The sequence below is a fragment of the Marmota flaviventris genome, chromosome 9 (assembly GCF_047511675.1).
Source record: "Marmota flaviventris isolate mMarFla1 chromosome 9, mMarFla1.hap1, whole genome shotgun sequence".
NCBI lineage: Eukaryota > Metazoa > Chordata > Mammalia > Rodentia > Sciuridae > Marmota > Marmota flaviventris.
In genome coordinates this window covers 34,339,758-34,365,240 of record NC_092506.1, presented here as the reverse complement: position 1 = coordinate 34,365,240, position 25,483 = coordinate 34,339,758, and the positions used below count along the sequence as shown (strand labels likewise).

The following is a 25,483-nucleotide window of genomic DNA, read 5'->3' as shown; positions in this document are numbered from 1 at the left end:
AAGATAGTGGCTCAGGATGCTGCTACCCTGCACCTCTCAGTACCTTTCCACTTAATAAAAATAAAAATTCAGGAGGCGTGCATGGAGAGCTGCACTTACAATGCATCTTTCCTTCAATGTCAGCACCGAATCCAGACGGTGTTGAAGACCTTGGGAAAAATCGGTGGACAGATCACCAAAGCTGGCACTAACTGTTGCCAAATGTCTGGCTGGCACCAATGAACAGCTAAATTGGCCATAAAAACCTCACTGTAGTCTTGCTCTTCTCAGAGGAAATAATTCTGTGATCAACAATGAGGCTCACCCAGAGGCCAGTCTTAGAGGGAGGCCTTGAATTTTGAGCTTAACTCAATTGCATGGTTTAGGACAGGAGTTTCATGTTTCAGATGTGCAGTCAAGTAACCTGATCCCATCAGACTTTTAATGGCTTCTAAAAAATCCAAAGTGTTAAATCCCTTTCCCAACCTCCCCCAGAGCAATCAGAAGATCCCTTTCCCCCCAATTCCCACTATCCTTCCCCTCGTCTCTATCCTCACCACTTACTAAGTCACTAACTTAACACATTCAATACTCACTTCTTAAAGTTTGATTGTCATCCGTGGTCTAAAACAGGGCACATGCACCCACCTTAGCACTTTTGAAAAACAGTGAAAGAGAAGAAATAAAAAGAATATCAAAGTGTTTAGAAACAGTGCTTTATTTCAGGGATAACACTATTAGCTTAATTGCTTATGAATCTGGGAAGAATATCTTCACCGAGGCAAACACCACAAGTCCAGCAAAAGACGGATCACTGAGAGTCACATGGTCCCAGGCAGCCTGCAGGAAGCTGAGGTAAGTGTTGACTAAGCCTGTGCCCCTGGCTATCAGTAGGTTAACAGGGACTCCCATCCGCCTCCAAGTACAGAATCCCATGGGAGACAGCACAACCCTAAAAACTACTTGACAAGAAGAAAACAGATGCACCAAACTTAATGGCATGAAAAAAAATAGTTCTGGTGATAACGGACCATATGCCACCCCTGAAAGTGCTGAAGCTCAAGTGTTAATGCTACAGAAGCAATCAAGATAACCAATATTATTGATAACAGTAGCTGCCATCCCTGATTTACAGACCCTGCACTGTGCTTAACTTACAACCACACCGCTATCTTTCAAAGCATACCAAGATCCCCACTATAAAGATTAGTCATTAGTCGCAGAGAAGATAAGTGAACATATGCAAGAAGGACAGGGGGCAAGGGGCAAAGTAAATTCTGGATACACTGTTTTTATAACTTCTTAAATGATTTCATTTTTTTTTGTATTTTTAATTGTGCCCAGATTTCTGCTTAGCAACAATCACTGCACTCCCAAACTCTCCAGTCCAAAACACAAATGCTCATATTCTCTCCCTCTCCGTGTCTTTCTCTCTCTCTATTAAAATACTGAGTACAGCAGGGGCTCCTGCAGCCTGGGGTACAGCACCTTGCAAAATGGTGCTATAACATGCCACATGACCTCCCTACAGAGTCTGAGAGCTCAACAAAAATACACTAATGGCCAAAAAACTCATTTTCATTCCACACTTGACAAAATCAACACCTCATGAAGGCAGGTAAGCAGAAGCCACTTTTCACTTTGGAGGGCTCTACCTTAATAACCTTCGAAAAGGAGGAGCCAGCCATCTGAAGGGAACTGACCCCAGCTCACACAAACCACCATGACAGCAGAAAGAGCTCCCGTTAAAAAGCAAAGCCCCTAAATATAGTTAGGCTGTTCTTCTCCTCCTACAGGGGTACCTCTCACCACAGCAGACCACTGCTGAATTTGCAAAGGTTCTTTCAGTGCAAATCCTGGCTGAATGAGTGGGATCTAACGGACCCTGTCTGAAAAACCCGGGGGGCATTTGATTGCTCTGAGTTCCCAAAAGGGTTCATTTCTTTTTCTTTTTTCTTTTTTCTTTTTTTTTTTTCTCTCTCTCTGTTTTTGTCCACAGAAAATGAAGCTCCACTTACATGTTGAAAGAAATATTTCAAACCATTCCCTTTTTCCTCAAAGTACAGAATTTATGGTAACAGATAATTAACAACAAATGACAAACAATCTGAGCAGTAAGGGTCCCCATTTGGTTGCCAAGATGATGGTATCAAATTCCAAGATAAACAGTGAAGCGTGCTGACTGCCATTAACATCGTGGTGGGGTCGAGATGGGAAGACACAAACCAGAGGAGCCCTCCACCACAGAGAGGCACCACCTCCCACAAGGTTATTCTTTCTCTTCCCAATCCTCAGGATGGGCTGGGAGCTAGTGTAGAACGAAGCCCACAGACTGGACCAAACCTTTATATTCCACATGGGGAAAATATTAGACTCTTCTTTGAACTGTAGTATAGAAGAATTAAGAATTAGGGACCAATACCCTTTAAGAGTTAACACCCAAAGTTTCACCCCTCCCCATTCTTCTTTAAGTTTGTTGAGTCAAAATAGGTTTCAGTGCTACCAGCTGTGCCCAAAATCTGGGGGTTAAGAACAAAGAGAAAACAAGTTAACCTGTAAAAGTCAGGATGTGAGCGGACATATGGTAAGTCTCCTAGACACGAACAGATGGCGAACCTTGGGAAACCACAACTTCAAATGTTCTTACATCTCTCAAGAGCCGGTTCATAGTTCACTGTTTGTCAAATGGATTTTTTTTTTTTAATATTGAAATCCAAACCTGAAGTTTTGAATTACCTAAAAAGAACTTTAAAAATGTTCCACCTCAGAGAGCAAAACAGGCCAACATGTCAAAAATTGCCATCCCAACCCTTTGGACTGCTAGATCCTTTGGCATGCTAAGCTGGGTGCTTACCAGGATTAGCCAAAGTAGGATTTTAACTCATCTCCCTGTCAAGCAAAGTTTATGGAAACTGACCCTCTTCTGGTGCCAAAGCCAAGGTCAGAAACATCACTATAGCCAAGAAAGAGTTATGATTTCACTAATATATCCACTCTATCACTATATTCTCCTCTTTCTCTCTCCCCCGCCTTCACAAACGCCCCTATTTCTCCAATATTTTTCTTCGTACAAAATTCCCTCATCATAATCCTTACCTGCCTGCCCTAGTATGTTCATGCTGCTGTAAGAAAATATTGTTTTTTTTAAAAACTGTACTTTATAAACAATAGGAATTTTTATTTCCCATAATTCTGGAGACTAGAAAGTCCAAGATCAAGGTTGATTCAATCTCTGGTGAGGTCCCATCTCCCTAGTTCATTGATAGCCATCTTTTCACTGTAACCTCATATGGTGTAAGGTCAAGGGATCTCACCTGGGCCTCTCTTTAAGGGTGCTAATCCCATTTTGGGGGGGGGGGGTCCACTGTCATAAACTAATCACCTCCTAATACCATTGCCTTGCAGATTAGGGCTTCAGCATATGAATTTTGAAGCAATACAAAAATTTAGACCATAACACTAAACAAGCAGGTCCAAGACACAAAAGTCATAAAATTTTTTAAAGTAAAATATATTAAATATAAAATCAGAAAAACATTTTGTGATTAAAAAACTCATACAGTTTGATAGGCTTCTATGGTTATCTCGGAAGTCTTAGAGCAAAGCAAAATGAATCAAAATGGGAAAAAAAAAAAATCCCCAACTCAAGACTTTAAATAGAGCTGGTAAAATGTCTATGTCATCGTGAAAGGCTAAACCTTTCCGGAAATTAGGGAAGCATGCTGAGGCTGCTTAGCTGGTGGAAGATTTAATTTTTTTCTTGATTTCCGCTTTAAGTCTGTTCAAAACACATTTTAAACTAAGTGTACAACATGCAAGAGGTTTGAAACTCGGTCTATGGCACAAATATCTCAAACCAAGTACAAGGAAGCCTCATTTTTTAGCCAATCAATATAAATGCCAAAAAAGCCCACAGCAAGATGGAAAAAGACATTTGTCTAATCCAAGAATTATCAAATCTTTGAGCTGGAAGGTTTCAGAGGCTGGCTGTACAAGAAATAAATGGGTTTGAGCAGAGTCCTGCAATCTTTTAAAGAAGCCACTGCCGACCAAGGAACAATGGTCTGATTCCCACTCAGAATTTTAAACCTCAACACTATCAAGTCCTAAAAATGTATCTGTTTTCTCCATTGAATGTCGATATTAGTTTCTTTTTCATTTTTAACAGTTTTGACAGCTTTAATGCAAAATAAAAACTGCACCAAACAATTTAAACCAACTAGAGAAGCTTATTTTTTGATGGATGGTAAGGAACAAAAAATGAAAAACTTGCATTGTATTATATGCCAAAAATATTTTACCCTTTTACAGGGACCGAATTTGAAGAAAAAGAGAAAAAATTAATGCAAAATAAACAATATGCAGATCCAAACAATGCAAGAACCAACAAATCCAACCGTTTCCTCCATGCAGAATTAGTATTTCCACATAGAACCTGCAAGAATACGTTTACATGTTGAATTAAAAAAAAAAAAAAAGAGAGAGAGAGAGAGGGAGAGACTACCATGGTGGTCTACCCAAGTGTGGCAGTTTTTCCCAGACTGATATTGAAATAATAGCCCATCAAGGCCAGGACAGCTACTATGAGAGTCTAAAGGGGAGAAATACACGAGGAGGAGAGAGCTAAGGAAATAGAGAAAAGAAAGAAAAACACACTGAACAATCCAAAACGCAGTGAGCTTTTTCTCCCCCCCCCCCGCCCCCATTTTGGAAACAGATCAGAACTACCTAGAGTGTGTTGTGCAAGATGGGATAGGTTGAGTGTCATTAGCTTTGTTTTGACATCTTAAAAATCTCTTTTTGGTAGGCTCTAAAATCTCAGAATTAAAATTGAATATGTCTCAAATGCACAGCACCTAGTGCACTGCTTCCTTTTTAGGTTTTCTTGCCACTTTATCAAAACATCTCCATAAAAGAAGTTTAAAACAAAAAGGTTATGTAAAGAAGGAAAAAGATTCAGTCCAAGGGAAGCAATCTTATAGTTCCCCAGTGTTAGACCTTGACCATCCACTGCTGTGGCCACACTCTCTCTATGATCTTTCTGTATCACTAGGAAGTAGGTAACCATTTCAGAATTTGAAATCCACATATAACCTAGAAGACAAAGGATCCATTTTATGTGTCAAAATTCTTTAACCTCCCTGAAAGTCGAGTAGCTAATAAACAAAACAAAACAACAACAAATCACTACCCACTGATCCACCATCCAGCTAGGAGTCTAAGAATAAATCCATATGGATACAAAAAACAAATCTAATTTTAGATTGCCTTTTTAATGCTTGAATGCAAACAAAGAAATCTACAGAAAAATAGGAGAAAAAGTCGGCTCTAAAACCAAGTCCAACTGTCACGGACCACAAGATGGTACCCTCAGGGAGTGTATGGGAAAAAGAACTTATTTTCAAAAAGAAATGAGAGGAAAAGAAAAATACCCTGTGTTTATATATGAGTGCAAGCTAAAAGGGCCATTCAGTATCTCCAAGACAAATTTCAGACTGAAAACATTAAAAAAAATTATGGCCATGCTAATGTGCAGGCCAGTGATAAATTTGTAATGAGAATGAGAAAGTGGCTTACCAAGAGAGAAATGTGTGTTTAGAATTTTTTTTTTCCAAACAGCTAATGCAGCCCAGCTCTGTAGCAAAGGATAAATTTCTACCTTGTTAGTGAAGTGTCATTTTATAGAGCCCCAGACCTTCATTCATTCGTTGCTATTACTCTTTCCTGTGTGAGAGATAGAGATCATTTCTCTTCTCCCAGACATCACATCCCCATGATGTCTCACTAACATATTCTTTCCCTATGGAATCTCACTAAGGGTGTGGGGTTGTTGTTCTTATTTTTGAGTAGAGAGAAGAAAAGGAGAGAAATAGAAAAAATTCTAGACAAACAGGAGAGAGGATGATGCTAAGGTCATGCTATAGGTCATTGGTAATGAACCCAAAATTCAGAGAGGCCCAACTTGCTCAGATTACAGAGCTAATTAACAGTGACCACCACAGGGCCAGAATCCGGGTTTCTCCAACACTGTCAGGGAGTCCACTGCAGTTAGCTATCTGCTTCTTGACACCATACCCTCTGCTGGCTTCCAAAACTGGATTCAAAAATACTTCTTTAAAAACCTCCCTTTTGTTATAAGTCTAAGAAGTGAGCAAGTTGAATTCTATTGAACCAACAAATAGCCTGGATTTATTCCTTGGCTTTTGCTTTGTGTATTATTTGTTATTGCTGTTCTCCATTTTGATTTGGTTTGGTTTAGTTTGGAGGGTTTTTTTTGTTCTTCTTGTTTGGGTTTTGAGCTGTACTCTATGTTGCCCAGGCTGATCTCAAACTCTTGAGCTCAATCACCTCCTTACTCAGTCTCCTGAGTAGCTGGGATTATAGGAATGTGCCACCATACCTCATATGGGCCTATTCTTTGATTGTATCATAAAACCGAAGAGTCTTAATTCAAACCTTGCTGACAAAACAGAATTTGGATACTAGCTAAATTGTTATCATTATTTTTTTTAAAAAGGTGTTTTTTTAAGATTATCACTTTGTTGTTATAAAAACAATTTAAATTATACAAAAATATATAAAATAAAAAGTGAAAGGTCATTACCCAACACTCCTTCCCTGAAACTTATTCCCAAATTTATTCCCTAAATATTCACCAATAATGTTGATATTAATCCTTCTTCATACTTTTACATATATAACCATGCATTTTTTTGACCAAATGGCATTTTTCTATAATACTTTCCTGTAACTTTGTTTTTCAACTAAGGATATCTAATACAGACCTGAAACAAACACTGACTTCCTACCACATTCTTGAACTGGATAAGAATGAAACCTCAGATCAGACAAACAAACAAAACCCTGTAAGAATTTGGCATAGAATGATCACTCAGCATCCCTGAAAGTTCATTTTTGATCAACGATGCTCAGTAAACACTGATGTCTGCTACACAGTGCAACAAGAACACATGTTGGACATGTCAGGTTTACACAGCCAAGCATTTTGGAAAGAAAAAATTAATACTTATATCATGTTCACCAGCTAGTAAAACCTAGGATATTATCACAACATCAATTCATTAAGTGCCGTGTTTCATAATTATACGTCGTATGCGTCATCTCATTTAATATTCACAACCCTCTTAAACCTCATTTAAAAAAACTGAGATCCTGATTCTCCATCGTCACCTGACCAAGCCAGTAACGGCATGATCAGCACTTGTATACAAATGTCTTGACTTCACGCCACATTCTCCCCTACCATGTCTTCCTTCTTCAGCCTAAGCATTCAATCCTGACCATGACCATCAACTTTTTGAAACACAGATATCAGTGGGGAACCTGAGATACTGACCAGTTAGGGCACAGGGTTCCAAGGATCCACCCCAGGAGGAGGAAGGCCACTGTCATTCATTCCACTGAGGCAAAAGGGAGCACTTGGCTGACAGAATCCCTTCCCCCTTGGAACTGCTACTCTCAGGGAGTAATTGGAAGTAAGTGAGATCCTCCTAAGCTGTACATCAGGACACCTGCAGACCCCAACCACCCAAAAATCCCGCCTAGAAAAGTCTCCATGGTGTCTTCTGATAATGGCTCCTTGAGAAAGACAGGACAAAACTCACCAGTGACTTTTATTTATTCTTTCATTAACAATCACTGATTTTCAAAATGGGTGGAGACAATTTGAATTAAAAGCTCAGAATTGAATAAAATAATGATAACAGGTAAATCTGAGTCCACTGGGCACTCCTTCGCCTTTATCCCTCTGGCAACCTTTGGAGACAGGCATTACTTTCATCAATCCCATTTAACAGATGGAACAAGAAAGCTCAGGGAAGTGACTTTTCTCTGTGGTAGATGATAGAGCCAGTAGGTGGTGTAAACAGGTTTCATACCTGGCCAACTGATTCCACTACTAAGGTGACCACTCTGTGACAATGCCTTCACAAATCCAGGGTAAAAGCAAGTGCTATTTAAGTTTCCAGGGCTGTCAGCAATCAAAAACAGAGACAAGGAAAGAAGCTAAAACTGAAAATAAAATTTACTTTGAACCTCCCCATGGCCAATCCTTAAAGAAAAAAAAAAGAGCAATGACCCTCACTCATAGGGTAAGTAGTCACCATGGTGTGTGGGAGACTGAAGGGTTTCTCATAACATGGGACTTTCATGGGAAAACTGAGAGCGATTTTATTTTATTAGGCCTAAAGTCATTAAAAGCATACAGAAAAAATCCTCATGGCATTTCCAGACTTCCATTGGCTCCTTCAGCATCTCCTCCCATCATCATTAAAAATACAAAATAATTTTCTCAACATTCTGCTTGAAAGATGAAGGGGTTGTAGAAAAACGAAGCCCTGCTAATTGTTAGGCTTCAATCATCACATCTATTAGTATGATCAAGAGTCTGAGTAAGAAGGGACACAAATTCTAGGCTAAATTTTGGTCTGTGAACTCCAGCTGTGCTTTGATTTTCTTTTCCAAAGTCATATAGGCTTGCTTTCTTAAGGGGGGTGGGGAAACCTACCCTAAGTCACAAGCAGATTCAAGGCCATGGTTCTCAGAAAGCCTGCTAACAATCTTGTCAGAACTGAAATAAAAACTACATAAAAACTAAACCAAAACCTCTTCTAACCAGATGAAATGGCAGCTCTGAGATCTGCAACGTGGGGACCAGGTCTTCTTTAGCTTTGTTTCCTCACCCCAGCAACAACTTGCAAATAAGCCCTGTCTTAATTGCAATCTTAGTAAGTTAGAGCTAAAAAAGTTCCTTAACTGTTATTTGGTGCACATGTTTACATGGGAGTAAACTGAGGCCTGGAGAAGGGAAGTAAATGAATTGCCCAGGGTCAGTCACAAAGCTGAGTTAGGACTAATTGAATTAATTGGGAAATGAGATATTCTTTAATTAAGATGAGACAACCCTACCTACCACCACGAACTTGTATAAAAGAAAACAAGGGGCCATTAAAGAAGCCAAGATTTTAACTCTACTCTAGGTCATCTGTCACAGATCTTCGTAGACCTCAGGTGTTAAGTGAAAAAGAAAAGCAAATGTTTCAAGAATCCTGAGCAAAATAAATGAGCAATCACTCAAATTCACAAGACAAAATACATTTAGGGAAAGGAGCAAATTTCTGCCAAAACATGTTGAAATTTTCAAAAAAAAAAATGAAGAAGTTTTTAGATTAGATATTTCATATATATTTTCAAGCCACTTTAGTTCTACTTAGATTAAGAGCAATGCTCTTTAATATAGCATGTGCAGAAATATAACATGATTCTATTCAATGAAGATAACTGAACATCTACTATGGGCCGGTCACAGTGCTAGGTCCTCAGGCCTGCAAAACAAGATCAAGCAGGCTCTTGCAAGGGAAAGGAAAGGCAATGAAAAGGTGAGTCAACTTCCTGACAAAACACACATACAAAGTCAAAAGGTCAAGACAGAAAAATTCCAATGAAAATCTCCAAGCATCAATCACAATTTCTCACCTCAATACATAATCCAATCAATTGATCTATCAGCGTATCTGAACATCTGTCACCTGCTCAGAAGTACAATTCCCACTTTAAGGATTAAATCATGTAGATGAGACAACTAGAGAGAGAAAGAGATCTGAAGAAAAATAATGCAAGTCATATGAAATAAATGCCAAGTAATGGGGTGTCCTGTTGGGTAGGCACAGTCATTTTGGATTAGGAAGAAAGAGGGAGAAGAGGCTTCATATAAGAGCAGGAGTCTACACTGGCTTTGAGGCATATGATAATCAGATAAACACACTGTACCTATGAGAAGAGGTAGAGAGCCCCAGGTGTGCTCAGGTGTCAGTGTGACAACTTGAGTGGCTGTAGCAGAGTGTAAGAAGGCAAACCCACTGGTAATAAAAGAGAAAAAAAGGCATGTGGCAACCAGCCTCTGGAAAACGCCTCTGTTCCTAGGTTGGAAGTATGATAAAAGGGTTACACAGCTATCTAAGTTGCCACCGCAAATCTCATTTCTCAGGCCTTTTATTTTTTCCAACAAAAAGGAGTATAATTTGATCCTTCCAATTTTTCATGGCTAGATCTAAGCAGATCATTTCTAAGGTTACGTGATTTTAAAATAGCCCTGTGCATTCATCGGTCATCAGTGGAATCTACGACCAAGAATAAGTGAGCAGATGTCTGCAGACCTGAAGACCAAGCTGAGCCTCCCCGTCAAGTCATTTCCCAGGAATCTGGGTAAATCATAGCTTCTCCTGCCAGATGGGAAACAGGATTCACCAAGTTCTTTGTGATTCCTTCATACACAATGTCACACCAGCAAAACCAAATTAAAAGTATCCAAAAATATGGGCTGTACAAATTTTAAAACACATGCATAGAACAAAAACAAGAAAGAAAAATGCACAGAAACAGAATAAAAAGAGTATCTGAAATGACCACATATTTATTGTTCAGAAAAGCCATCTTAACAAAGACAAATCTTATTCACCTTAAAAACTCATCCTTAAAATCACATTAGTAATCCTTCATAATCGTGAACCAATTCTAATTTAAAGTATAAAATTCTTTTAAATGGTTTAGCTCTAATCATTTGCAATGATTTTTCTTTTCTTTTTTCTTTATTATTCAGGCATGGTGTTTTAGTTTTCCAACTTTGCATAAATTTTATCATAGGCTACTGAGTGGCTCTTTAGGATATCCTCACAAAGCAAAATCCTAGTATTTATACTAATATCAAGGTAGTCAAGGGAAATGCCTTTATGTTTGGTTAGTGTTTCCGAATTTGAGAGGATTTGTGGTGGGGTGGGGGCAGTAGAAGTTCTACTCTCTTTGTAAATGCCCACATAAAAGAATTACTAAAGAAGGAGGTTGTGACTTGGACATGCTCAGAGTTCAATTCTGCCAGGAGTGGTAAAAACAGGCAACAGAGTCCTAACCTCCCTTCTATCTTGACTATACAATAGTTTTCAAAGAGGTTTAGTCCTACTATGAAAGACTCATGTTAGACATCGGAAGGGTCTCATAGAGAATGAGCACCAGGCCTTGAATAAACAAGGGAGATGGTGACCTTTGGCCCCCTTCTGCTGAAAGCCCAGCACATCCTGTGGCAGAAGACCAGAAAAGAGTTGGTGTGCAACCAGGTGCTGCGAAATCCTTGCCTCTGGGTTTCTCCCACACTTTACTTCTTAAACAGTTTAAACCTCAGACAGGACTTAAGCAGTATTAGGGAGTGGGAGAAAAGTACAATTCCTGGAACCAACTGTTCCACTGTCCCTTAATCCTTTGTTACCCGGTATTGTTTGAGGCCTGCAGCATGCAGCACACGTTTCACTAGCAACAGGCAAGACAATGGATTTAGCAGTAGCTGGACAATTAGTTCCAATTAGGCCTATTTCCCAGCTGAATGTAAAGGGGTAGTGGGGTGAGGTGTGGGAAAAAAACTACACAAATTTTAAAGAAATATTTCATTATGGAAGCAAGTAATACAGGGCAAAACAAACTGAAATAGGGGTCAGGAGATGCTGCCAAAATTCCCTGTGCAACATTAAGAAAATACCTTAACCTCTCTGTTCTTATCTACAAAATGCAGACAACCTACCTTAACCCTTCAAAGGCTTTGAATATCCAATGTCAAACTATGCTTGCAAGTGCTCTAAAATTTGAACTGTTACGCAGATGTAAGGGATTTCTCCTGGGCTGAATTTGGAACCACAGATACCCATCTGTTCTGTAAATCATTTACTTTTTAATTCTCCCTAGCAGAATGCTATAAGAGAATGGTTTTCTTTCTTATTTTATTTCTACACTCTTGACTGCTATTTTTTTTTAAGTTCATGAGCAATACTTACATATGTACATGTGGCGGCTGGAATCTGCTCTGGTTGATGTTGTAGTGTGTGAATGCCTGGGTGGGGTTTGAGCTATACTCATCCACCGTTATGGTAACTTTGCCTTGAGAAGGAATCCCATGTGCCATCCTTCCTCCCTATAGGCATGAGCAATTCACAACTTTCTGGAGCAAAAGATGGAAGCAGGCATGGTTCGTTTCAGCCAACTTCTGAATCCAAGGATTTACTCATCAATACCGCTGTGTGTTTCTAGAAGAAAAAAATATATATATGTGTGTGTATATATAATAAGAACAAAGAGAAATAAGATGCTCAGAGATATTAAATTTGACATCTAGACACAAAATTGGTTCAGGAAAAATGTGAATCAATGTTGTTGCCTTGTGGGTACCATGGATCCCAACTCTCTACCCTGCTCGTACTTCAGAGTGGACATTACACTGTATTTGACATTGCTGGATGCTACTAAATCATCTCAATGGAGTTCAACCTAAGATTTCCTCTTTAATTATAATTATGGCACTTAACGTGAATTACTGAAGGGGCAAACCCGCAGTTGCCATGGTGTCTAGCTATAAATGGTTTGTGCTCAAAGTGAAGATTCTTCCAAGCCTTCACCACTAATTGGAATGTTTGGTTTTTACAAAGTTGGTGTCACATAATCACTTGAAATCTCCATGCTTCAAAGATCTATATACCACAATGACAAATGTAAATAAAAATCCTGTGCTTTTAACAGACACCTGGGCATGACTATAATACTTATATTAACACTCACACGTTAACACGTGACTGTGACTTTTCTTTCACTTGCAGTCCCAACATATATAATGCCTAGGATGCATAAGCATTTCTCTCTGGCCAAGAACTTTATGGTAAGGTAAATCCTTCTTGCTAAATGTAGTACGGTTTCTTTAAACACTCTGATTCACTCAGGAAAAGGGCAAAGGCATCCATCCGGGACTGAACTACCACTTTGGATGCCATTCGTTACCTCCTCTCTCCCAGCCCTGATGGACCAGTGAGGTACCTTAGTCCTGACTGCATCTTGGTGCTGCATAATTTTCACTAGTTGGTTTCATCTTTTTAAAAAATCCCATTAGTTCTCATTCTTTTCATAAATGTCAATGTATTAGTTGCCACATTGGATTGAGAAATGAAGACGTCTATTTTTACGGCAGGGTGCAAAGACGGAGGAAAGCAAATTCTTGCACGGAAACTAATGAGTTCAGGAGAGAAGTGGGAAACACTCCCTTTGGTAACCCGTGGGTAACTAGCACTCTTTCTTTAACTGCTCTGTATCAGAATACATTTGCCATGTGCACCATTAAGCTCCAGAAATCTTAGCTGCTATCTCGAATAAAAATATTTAGAATAATAAGATTAGACTTAAATTTGGCATGAAACACCTTAAATATCGAGCAAAAGGCAGATGGCCTGCCATAGGCCATTTATTTTATTATTTTACAACCCGGGGCTTGTGCAGTCCTCCATATGCTAGCTGGGCTAAGAAATTCCACAACGTTCTACTCAAATCACTGCCTTCTTCATATTAGCAAAGCCATTTAAATAAACCTTGTCTGTGCTCCTAACGTGCAACTGCACTGCCAAGAGATGAATCCCTGGTGCTCTGGCATTTAAAACAGTGTCACTTTGGGTTCTTTTTCTTCCTCCTGACTTCATGAGAGGTATGACTCCTTTAAGCACCAGTTGATAGACACCCAGGCCAGTGGGATTAACTAAATTAAAATCTTTGCCTGCTCCTCTGATGTAAGATATCTATAAGAACTGCTTACAAATCATAATGTAGCAGTTTTCATACCAAGTTTGCAGCTGTTTCCTTAATTTTCCCCACAATTATATTTTACTGTTATTTTGCATAACAGTAAAACACAACACCTGCTTCAAATTGCAGTCCTGTTCTAAGTACTGTAATTCTCTTTTGAGACACAAAGTACTGAGACACCACTGAAGCGCAGAGCTGCATAATTGCGTGGCGCTGAAAAGTAAATACAAATGAAAACATCTTCCTGTTATAGAAATGACTGTCATTAAAAAGAATGTTAGCCATCAAAGCACAGAGGGGGAAAAATACACATTTTCAGACTACGAGAACTTAGTGTTTGCATAAATTAGAGAGTGGTATAAAAATTACTTGGCAATTCTTCTGTTCTTTCCATCAATGTCTATTGTGTGAAATACGGAACATTCAGAGGCAAAAGAAACCAAATTCATGTCTAGACCACTGTGACCCCAGAGTAACACTCAGTGCCAGAAAAAGTTTAAATGTTTCTGGAGTAAACTCATTAAACAGAATGTGGCCTACAAATAAAATATACAAACTTAACATTTAAATATCTATGCAGTGTCTTGAAGTGGGTAGCATGATACCCTCCCAAGTTCTCTTATTTGAAACCTAGAAGAGACCCAACTTAGAAAGCGATCAAGCCACATTCCTAAACAGTCTTCTCCATCCTAACATCAACCTACAGATTGCCTTTTCTGTCAGTGAATATCTGTGCCTCTTTGCACCTTTGCCCTAGCAAGACAAATAGAACATCTTTTCATCAGCAAGCACAGGCCCCTGGAACTCTGAAGGGCTAAATGGGTGGTTGGCACCTCATTTGAATTCATCTTTGCCATGTTCCCTTTCAAATGCTTTATCGAAACAGTGCACCTGCGGCGTCTATCTTCTTTAATCTGGAGTCCTTTGAAGAAAATGTCAGACTGAGGCAGAGAGCTTCAAAACTTTCATAGCACCTTTACAGACAAGTCAAGAAAAGACTTATTTTTTTTTAAATGCTATGTTCACCTCCACCCATATCTCAAAATGAACATATCTTAAGAATATTAAGCACAAACACAAGGAAAAGATTGGATTTGGGGTTTTCTATTTATTTGTTTGCTTTTTGTTTTATACATTGTTTTTGTGAACTCTCTCAGACAAGGGACAATCAGCAAAATCACCTCTCTTCATATGAAAATTGGGGGAAAGCTTGCAAGAAGACATATTACCTAAAATTATCAAGAGGCTGCACCACCTTGCTTCATATGTGTATGTAGCAAAACCTTTCAAATGACCATATTTTGGTGCATCTCACCCTCTTCAGGCTTACACCACCACAATATTCAGAGAAAGTATTTTCTTAATTTTCATTTTATATTTCAACACATTTGCTCCACAAAACAAAGGCACCCAGTACAAAATGCCAATTCGCCTAAAGAAAAACCTAAAAGGGACTGACACTGCCAAACATCCACACTGCTGTTAGTTTAATTTTCTTTTTTCAAAAAATCATGTGAGCACATTTTGCATTTCCTAGACAGCAGTCACTTCTGTCCCTGACGCTATACAACAAGGAATGTTCTTTTCCAGGAATCTACTTGGAAAATCTCTTAAAGTCTGCTGGCAGTGCAGGGATTAAAAACTGAAGAATTAAATAACTGTCTCCACCTCCTAGACACCAGAAGTCCAATTTACCGAAAGTTTCAAAGCAACAATTCCTGACCTCTCTACTCCTGCACAGCCTGGCAAAGCCTATGAGAAAGGAGCCCGCGGTTTCCTTGTTTAAACAAGGATGCTCATTTTAATCACTTGCCCCAAGAACATCGCCCGACAGCGTGAAGGGACTTTGGAACTCGCCAGTTCCAACTCCGCCAAATTTTGCTCTCTCCTCCCTCTGCCTCACAGATCGACAGATCCACTGCTTTCTTGACTCACGCCTCTACTCTTTCATGCCCACTTCCAGTTACTCATCCCTGCTTGCGGGAGTGATGCACACATGCCTTCTCCAAGGCTCCTCCGCCACTCTGGAGGGGATGCTGACATAGAGTTCCACGCGTCTCTGTCCACAGAGCTCCCTCCCTCCCATTGCACTTACACCTGAACTTGTCTCCAGCACTGCGGACACCCGGCTGGCACATTCTTGCGGAGAGGGAGGGCGAGACTTTTCTCCCGCGCCTCTGACAACGCGTGGAGTCTATATATGGTGGGGCGGGTGGGCGCAGAATTCTCTACTTTGGATTGGTTTGTTTGTTTTAAATCGAGGGTGGGCAGTTGGAGAGGGGCTTCAGCTACTGCACACACACACATGCACTCGCGAGCGCACACACACACACACTTGCCCTGCCCTCCCGGCTCCTGGCTGCCTGGTCCGGGCCATAGCTCCCCCTTCCTTCCTGAAGCACCAGCTCGCCTTACTCGCTCAGTCCCGGTTGCCACCGCGTCGTCTCCGCTGTTGCCGCCGCTGCTGGCACTATTGGCGCTAGCGCTCGCGGCCCCGGGGTCCGCTGGGCGCCTGTCTTTTTTCTCTCCCTCTTCCCCAGCCCCGGATTGATTGATGACCACCAGTGGCCAATGGTTCTGACACCGCGCCATCCTCGTTGGGGCATCACAGCCCCACGTCCCCGACGTCAGCCTCCCAGGCGCGTTGGCATCCCCGAACCCACAGAGCGGAGCCCGAGCCCCAAGTAGCCGCCGCCTCCCTGCTCTATGCCCAGGGGCTTCCAGGCTCCTTCCTCGAGCGACCGAGAAAGGAGGGAGCCAGAGAGCATTGGAAGGGGATGTGGAGGCCACCGATTTCCCCCCTCTTTGGAAATCTTTTCTTTTCAGTTAAAGTTTTGTTTGTTTTTTTCCACCCTGACCTGTTTGTGTTTATTTGTTTGCAGCATCGCAAATCAATTACACATTTTTCATGACCCGCATTCGCACTTAATTTGGGGTGTGTGTGTATGGGGGGTGGGTGTAAACGTGCTATAAATCAACCCCACTGAGGCATCATTTATTTTCTTGCTGATGGATTCCAACCCCCTCCCGAACCTTCAGAAAAAATGCCCCCTTCACCTCCTAGGCCGCAAAACCCTGCAATTCAAAGGCTTTACAAAGATAACCTTGTTACGTGTAAATAGCAAAGAAACTCCAGCCTCGGTAGAGAAGAAATCGGGCGGCAACGGTTACTTTTTCTCGTTGCTCGTCCCCCGCCGCCTAGCCCCAGCCCCAGCTCGGGTCGCCGGGTGGCTCCGCAGGCTACGATCGTGAAGACCTGAGGCGGCTGCAGAGAGTGAGGTTGGGGCGCGGGGACAGGGTGAGAAAAAGCCCCGCGCGAGAGCAGAGCGCGCGCGGGCGGCCCCAGGGGGTGGCCGCGGGGCGCAGCCCGAGCACAAAGCTACACGGCGCCTTCCCAGCCACTGCACCTGGCCTCTGAACGCCGCGGGCGCCTGGGGCTTGGGCCAACACAATGCACCCGGGCCTAGGCCGGGGCGGCTCGAACACACAACCCCAGGACTTTCTAGTAAACAGCTCGCCGAACCCTCGTCCCCACCCCCATCCCCGCTGCCCGGCTTTCGCCCCTGTCCTTCGCAGACATCCACTCCTAAGAAATACGGGCGGAGGAGGGGGCAGTGATGTGGGGACCCCAAGAGGTCGGGGGGCCGAGGGTTGGGGGGAGGGGACAAGAGAAAAGGGGCAAGATGGGGAGTAGGAGAGAAGACAGTTCCTAAAAAAGAATTCGCTTTCGCCTGGGGATTGAAAATAAGCCCTCCCAGGTTCTGAATTGCCCGCTCGGCCAATGTCAGGGGCACGGGGGCAGCCGCGGTCGGCAGCCTCCGATCCCCCCTGCACGCGCCTCTGACAAGGCACCTCTCACCCGGGCTCCGCTTTGTGTGTGCATTTTTTTTCCCTTCCTCTCGCGCTCGGCACCGGGCGCCCGGCCGCCTCCTCCCCCTCCCCCGCCCTCCGCCTCCCTTCCCGGGGCGGATTACCTTTCCCGGGCTGCGCTCCGGGTCCCGGGGATGCCTTCAGCGCCCGGTGTGCAGGCGATCCATCGCCGAGCGGCCCGAGCTTGCTAGAAGAGCGCTGGGGGCGCTTGGGGGCGGCGAGGGGCGCGGGCGGGCCAGAACCTTCGACCCCGAAGGTCCCGCCGCGAGCTGGGGCGGGGGACCAGGGGGCGCGGCGCTAGAGGGAGACGGGGGGAGAAAGGACCCGAGCAGCCTCGATCTGGGGCGCGAGCGAACAAGGGGGCGAGAAGAGGGAGCGAGGGCGCGGCGAGCCAGAGGGAGCGCGAGCGGTGCAGTGACAGGGACTGCCACTGGGGTCAAAGGAGCACAGCTCCAGGAAGCAGGGCGGCCGAGGCGCAGCTCCGTGCGCGCTCCCCGGCGGGACCCCGCGCCCCTGCACGCCCCTCCTGCAGTCCCGGCCCACTCGAACCCCCACCAGCGCCCCGAGGCCACCGGGTTTTGAGGGGGAGGAGGGAGCAGAGGGCGAGGCCGGCAGCCTGCTGGTGCTCCCGGGTCAAGCAGGCTGCAGGAAGCTGAGCTGCAAGTTCATCATCATGAGTGTGATCAGCGTAAAAAATGATAGGGGACGGGAAGGTGGGGCGGGCTACAGAGCGCCGGGAAAATAGGGAGTTATCCCCCCAGATGGGCGTCTTCTGCAAAGACAACACCCGGGGCCCCCACCCATCGACCCGCCAGGCACTGTCAGAGGTCCTGGCACCGCTCCAAGATGCAGAACTCCCTGCGGGGGCAAGGGGAGTGGCTGGGGCACTTTGCTCAGACCAAGGAAGGCGACCTGAGGTTCCCTACTATCCGCTAAGCTGAGGCTTTCCTGGAGATACTGTGTTCCCTTTCCCTAAACCTTTCATCATCATCATCATCATCATCATCATCATCAACACACACACACACACACACACACACACACACACACCCCTTTCTCTCTGCATGTTCCTGAAAAAGAAAAGGCCAACCCAACAGATCTTTTTTTTTTTTTTTTTTTTTTTTCCTCCTTTCACTTCCATGAATTAAGGCAGGTTCAGAATAGTAAGGTGAAGAGAGTCAAAGACCAATTGTTCCCATTTTTGTCTTTGGGGCACTTTGCCCCTCCCCAAAAGGTAAGCACTTAAAAAGCATTTTCAGACCGAAGTTACTCCAGTTTTCTCTACTACTTTGGAAAATGTAAGAGAAAATGTTCAGAATTTTATGTAAAGACATAAGGGAAGGAAAACCGGCTGCAATGCTAAAGAAAACAAGGGAGAGAAGATTTTTAGAAAACTTGGTTGGCCTGGTTGTCTGTGAAAGATGTGGTTGCCTTGTGATGTTATGCCATTGTCAGAGCTAAAGGATTTGGATGGCAACCAGAGGTAATTCCCTTCCAGAAGTCAGACCCAGAGATCTCTGCATTCTCCAAAGATAAATCCAATGTATGTGTGTGAGAGAGAAGAGGGCCAAGTATACTATGTGACAACTGACTAGACCCTGGCTGAAATTATACCCCCTAAAAATAAAATGGAGCCATTTCAACCTGGTCTGTGGCTTCTGTGCTGAGACTAATTGGTTTCCAGGGCCTGGGGAGGAAGGGAGAGAGGCTGGAAGGAGCCCCTATAAAAAAAGATCAAACGGAATTCACTTGAAAATATTTCCCTTTTACAATGGGCTTTCCTGGCACTTGAATTTTAAATAACCCATCTCTTATGCCTGGGCTGAAATGAACGGGGAAATGGTCTTACTAATGTATTTATTTTATTGTACAGCATGCCCAGAGTGTCGGTACTTGTCAAATGTGCTGAGATGGAAAGGACACTGTCTTTCCTTGCCTAGCAGAAATCACAGCAAGTGACATTGATGTTAAAGGATGCCAAAGATGGGGTGAAGGGGCACTTTTATGTTTTGTTTTTCTTTTGTTTTGCAGCCCAACAGCAAACACTCACTAGAATCATATTTTTGAAGAAACGCTTGGTTTTCCTGACTCTCTGAGTTAACAGTACACTCCTTTAATCTAAATGGTTTGAATTTTTAGACTGATTTGGGCTGATTTGATCAGTCAAAAAAAAAAAAAAATCGTCACCAGCCAAATAACTTTTGTGGTTTTCTTCTTCTTTTCAGACTAACTGGTAGTCAATCAAAGCAACCAAACTAGTTTAAACATGATTTGGAATCTAAATATGTGCACACAGACTGTAAATAATAATATATTCTATTTTAGTGGCACATATTACAGGATATTTAATGCTATAAAAATCAAGTGTGTGATTTTACAAAAGTTGATGGGAAATTCACATATCATTTTACTGAGTAGGAAAAAAGGCTTACAATTGTCATTTGTAGTTCAGGAAAAAGTCAACCTTGCTGTGTATGTCCCTGCTAATAGATCAATTATCTGGTATTGACCAAACTATATTTGGTTATGAATTTTTATTTCCATTTGGCTACTAAAATAAAGAAGTTGGAGAAATATAAGTGAATTTGAACAATAAATCAAGAACAAAAGGAAATCACTTTTCAAATAATTCTCATTTGTGGATTTGATCTTACTTCATTTTGTTAAATTATGTTCTCCACAAATATAGCTATCTACACTCAAAGTTTGTTTTAAAATGATTGAATGTGAACTAAATCCGTCCCCTGATATAAACTGTGATATGTTGCCTCATTATATCAAGTTTTAAATATTATAGGCTAAAGTTTGTTTTTTGTTTTTATACTGTTAGAAAAGCAAACCTGTAAATTCAATTTTTTTTTTACAATGAAAAACAAAGGGACAAAAATCAACTGTCAAGTTCCTGATGGGCTTTAAGTAGATATTACAAATATTTTTCTTTAATACAATACAAAGCTGGGCCCTTTTTCCAGTGATTTCATCAATGAAACTGGTAAATATGCTTCCTGATAGTTCTCTGCAGTACCTTTTAAAATACCTTGTCAGAATGCATTTAGGGAAGGAAATGAGAGAGAAGAGCATGAGAGAACTCTGGGTGGAATCTTGGAAAGGGAATGATATATCCCTTGAAAGTTCAGTACTTTGTTTGCAGTATTTTATTTCATCCTCCCTTTGAGAACAGGTTTTTCAACACTTCAGGGACATGTGTATAACTTAAAACTTGCTTCAATCCTGTGATTCTTCTTCAGAAAAAATAAAATAAAATTCCTTGAAATTACTGCATTTCGTTGAACAATTTTATTAAAATTATGTAATTACTCTAACATCTTTTTTTCCCTTTAAGTTTCTGCATTTTTATCACTTTCCAGCAAAGGTTAAAATGTATGCCATCAGAAATAACAGTCTCTTAATAGGACTACTACTTGCATTTAATTAAGGAGAGAAAAGCTTCAGCCAACAATTTCTTTATTCTGAATTCTCACAGTTCTTATGTTATTTTTTTATTTATTTCAAATATTTTATTGTCACCCCTCCCCCAAGTGGAAAAACTGTGCCCTCTATTTCTTTCCTGTCCTTCATCCTTGTGTACTATACATAGCGTGGAAATGTGGAAATATTTATTAAATGGCTGCATGGGTCAATAAATGAGAAAGTGATGAAGAGAACACATCAGTAAGTGAGCCAAATACACAATGAAAGAAAATCCACGCCAGATCTACAATAAAGGAAGTGATGTCATGAGGCCAGTGTGGTAGGATCAGAGCTAAGAAGTTTCCCGAGGGTTAAAATAGCACATTTTAAAGGATTTATGGATATACTTAGAAACACAAAATAATATACAAGATCGTTTCAGAAATTAATTTTCTCCGAAAGAAACCAAAATTGTTATGTGTCACATCTGTTTAAAGGTAGACTTCTTTAAATACAGTAAGATGCCAAAATAAAAAGAATCTGGAGTTGTATTTGTGCCTTAAAATTTACAGAGATAATTCACCAAGATATATTTCTCAAAAGAAAGATGTTTAATCTTATTTTTTGATAGATCTCTTATTTTTTGATAGATAATCTTATTTTTTGAAGTCTTTAAAATAAACATATAAAAAATGTTGGTGTCATTTGCATTTTAAACTTCCTTTTAGGTAAATATGGCTATGAAAGAGTCAGGAAATACTTGAATGGAGTTATTTTATTTCATACAGTAAAATTTTCTAGTCATTGTCTTAGGCTAAACAAAATTCAGCTTTTCTGGCAGCTGAAATATTAAACATGGAGGGAATAAAAAACCTTAAAATTTTGCAAAACACTAATTCTTCCCACATTTACTGACCAATGTCTAGCACGTATCAGTAAATCAGGAAAAAATAGTATTTATGCAATAATTTGTATGTGTGTGTGTGTGTGTGTGTGTGTGGTGCTGGGGATGAAACCCAAGGCCTTCTACGTGCTAGATGTGCACTCTACTACTGGACTGTATTTCCAGCCCTATTATAATGCATTTTAAAGTCTAAACAAGATACTGAACATGGTTAATGTGTTTTCAGTTTTAATGTTAATTCTAACAGACTTACATGATATCTGTTAACAATTAATGCTTACTTAATCTTTCCTTATGCCATGGTTCCAATTTTGGAAAAGTGGTAGAATTTAGTCATACTTGGGATAGGCTTGTCATGGTGAACGAGAGCATTCTCATTGAAGTAAAAGCCAAAGTAATATCTCTTGTAAGATGGGCAATGTGGAAAAATCCATAATAATCTGGTAAAAAATAGGTATGTGGGTATTTTAAGGTTAAGAATTCAGTTTGACAAGGTAGCATAAGAAACAACATTTTGAGACTATATAATGTAATTTTTTCCTCAGCAATAATTAAATTAATGTATACAGTTTTTCAAAACTGAGTTTGAAACCAGCAGAATCTAAAACCTTTTTCACACTATCTCATTAATGTCATGGCTCAATTATTCAAGAAATATTTTTTAAGCTGTACTCAGTTCCAGGCACAATATTAAGCCATGCTGATGACGTAATGATACAAAAAAGCAGAGAGTTCTTCCCTGCCTTATATAAAATTACAGTGGTTTCTCAGTATCCATGAGAAATTGGTTCCAGGACCTCCCCCTTGTATACCAAAACATGCAGATTCTCAAGAGCTTTATAATAAATGGTGTAATATTTGCATATAACCTATGCACATCCTCCCATGTACTTTAAATCACCTCTAGGTTACATAGAATACACAGTACAATGTAAATGCTATGTAAATAGTTGTTATACTGTATTGTTTAGGGAATAATGACAAGAAAAATTGTATACATGTTCAGTATGGATGCAATTTTTTAAAACAAAATATTTTTGATCTATGGTTGGTTTGAGTCTGTGGATGCACAAGCTGGAGATACTGAGAGATGACTATATATAATCTCATGGGTATAGGGAGATCCTGACTGAAATCATTATGCGAATGAATGCAAATTATGGTTGTGAAAAGGAGAGGCAGTTAGTACAAAGAAAACATAAAATAAGGAGGACTTTTCTCCTCTGAGGTTCAATGAAGTCTTCCCTGATGAGGGAAAGGAATATAAAGATACTACAGAAAAGAGAGAGAGAGAAGCCAGTGTGTCCAGGCACCAAGAATGATGGTTTACATGGTGTAAGAGTGTCCGGAATTGATGTGGAATTGTAAGTAAAGACCAGAACTGCAGGATCATGCTAAAGACATTTGAAGGTCATTGTTAAGGCCCTGTTCAAGATGTTTGACTTTATCCTGAGGGCAACTGGAAGCTGTTTAAAGATCTTAAGTAGAAAGGGCAACATGATTACATTAGTGTTTTGTAAAGGTCACTCTTCCCTCATGTGGAGAATGGATTTTAGGAAGCTAGAGTGAACACCAGAAGGCCATTTGGGAATTAGTGTAATCACTGGGTTGGAGGCCTTCTTGAGGACATTTTAGAGAAGAAGAGACATGAATGGATTCAAGAGATGTGAGTTAATTTTACGTAATTAAAAATTACCCAAATTTCAGAATACTGACTGAAGGCACTGTACCAACCAGCCTGGGAGGCTGGGGCCACACTTACCAAGTGACTCCATTCACCTCAGTGCTTTCACACTGCAGTTATGCTCCATCTCCAAGCCATCTTTATTCCATCTGATGCATACTTTTTAGAATCCCATGTCTAAATGAAGAGCAACACTAGTATAAAATTTCATTTAACTAACTTTGTTCAAAATAAAGGTCCTAAAAAACATTTTTGTTCCACATGTGGACTTGTTCTTATTTCATATGAAATAAAAATGCAGGAAGTCAATGTATTTCTGTTTTCTTTTAAAGTTTTTATATGCTACATCAATTCCATGTCTGATTTCATCAGAACTAGTTCACTTATATTTAATATCCAACACAGTATTCTAAGGGATTCATAACTGGTGGTTGTTCATTTATTAAGATCTTCAAAGAAACAGCTATGCTTTCAAGAGGACACATGGACACTGACTACAAATATTATTTTCTCAGTACTGGGATTATTCCATGTGGACCCCATCAGTCTTGAAAATCCATTGTAAGAATGAGATTCCATATTGGTACAAGCTAAGTCATCATGGTCCTATTTAGCAACTTGAACTAAGAAAAGATGAGCAGGAATAAATAAGAACATTTTAGGACTAATGTAATGACAACAATATTTTCTGAGTTTATTTCTTTCTTAGCATCTCTACATTTTAAATTTTCCAACAGTTTCTTCTTTTTCAGGATTCTCCATAGTGACCAACTGTAAACAAGTAAAATCTGCACCCAATAGAACAAACAGTTGGATAGCCAAGATCTAGGGCATGTGGTTTTACTGGATGCATAAAATCAGGAAGGTTTACTGGAAGGCAGTTCTTTAAAAAATAAAAAATAAAATAAAATAAAAATCACAGTCCTACATCAAAATTCCCACTTTGCACTTAGTAAAGAAGGAATTTTAAAAAGACTTTTATTTTTTCTTTTCAAATGTTCTATTGATTATTGTGTGAATAACTGGGAAATACAGACAAGCAAAAGGAGAAATTTGAAATTAAATTAATTTCATCACTCAGAAAATTCACTGTTAATGTTTGGTTGCATAGTTATTCAATCAAATGTATTTTACAAAAGTGGGGGGAAAATTGGGAACACAGAGGGCAGAGCAAGGTCTGAATTTCATCTCTGCTCTTACTACCTGGGTGACTTGGATACATTGCTTAAACTTTTTGTGCCTTGCTTTCTTTTTTGTAAAAAGAAGATATTTAAAAAAGCAAAAAACAAAACAAAACAAAAATCTCCTGCTTCATAGAGTTGTTTCGAGAGTTGAATGAGTTAATATTTTTAAAGTGCTTAGAATAATGCTTCATACATATCAAACAATTGTTGTACAGATTTATATTAATACTCAGTCATTAATAGATTTAATACTCAATCATTGTAAATAAATACAGAAGTACATTAAGAAGCAAAATTTCCTTCTTTGTCTGTCATAGTCCATCACCTGTATAACCTGTTCTTTTCACTGAGTAATACACTGTACACATTTTTCTATGTCATTAAGCATCTTTCTATGAGTCTGTGGAATATAACTTTCATTAGAAGAAATGCCATGCTTGTTATAAGTTCAGAATACCCAAAAGTCCATATTCGATTTCAGGATGCTGCACACATATTATAATCAAAGAGATAATACTTTAAGAGATTCTCCCTTAAGAATCCAGTAGTTGGGCTGGGGATGTGGCTCAAGCAGTAGCGCGCTGGCCTGGCATGCAAGCAGCCCGGGTTCGATCCTCAGCACCACATACAAAGAAAGATGTTGTGTCTGCCGAAAACTAAAAAATAAAACATTAAAAATCTCTCTCTCTCTCTCTCTCTCTCTCTCTCTCTCTCTCTCTCTCTCTCTCTCTCCAGAAGTCCTAAAACATATTAATAAAACCCTTCTGATATTCATGTTTTTGGAGCAGACTAAATTTATGTTTGGAAGACCAAAAGATTTGCATTTAG

General features: G+C 40.5%; 1 protein-coding gene across 2 annotated transcripts in view; it reads right to left on the bottom strand.

The window, feature by feature from the left end:
• Mpped2 (metallophosphoesterase domain containing 2) overlaps nt 1-17,948 on the bottom strand; it is a 171,072-nt gene extending 153,124 nt beyond the window's left edge. The window contains exons 1-2 of one of the 2 annotated variants that reach the window (XM_071617119.1): nt 17,577-17,948; nt 11,817-12,065 (exon numbers count right to left, since the gene is read on the bottom strand). In XM_071617119.1, coding sequence (XP_071473220.1) covers nt 11,817-11,944 — 128 coding nt within the window. In that variant the 5' untranslated portion in view covers nt 11,945-12,065; nt 17,577-17,948. The remainder of the gene's footprint in view (nt 1-11,816; nt 12,066-17,576) is intronic. The other variant, XM_027936692.2, reaches the window with a different exon arrangement.
• Nucleotides 17,949-25,483: the final 7,535 nt, after the last annotated feature.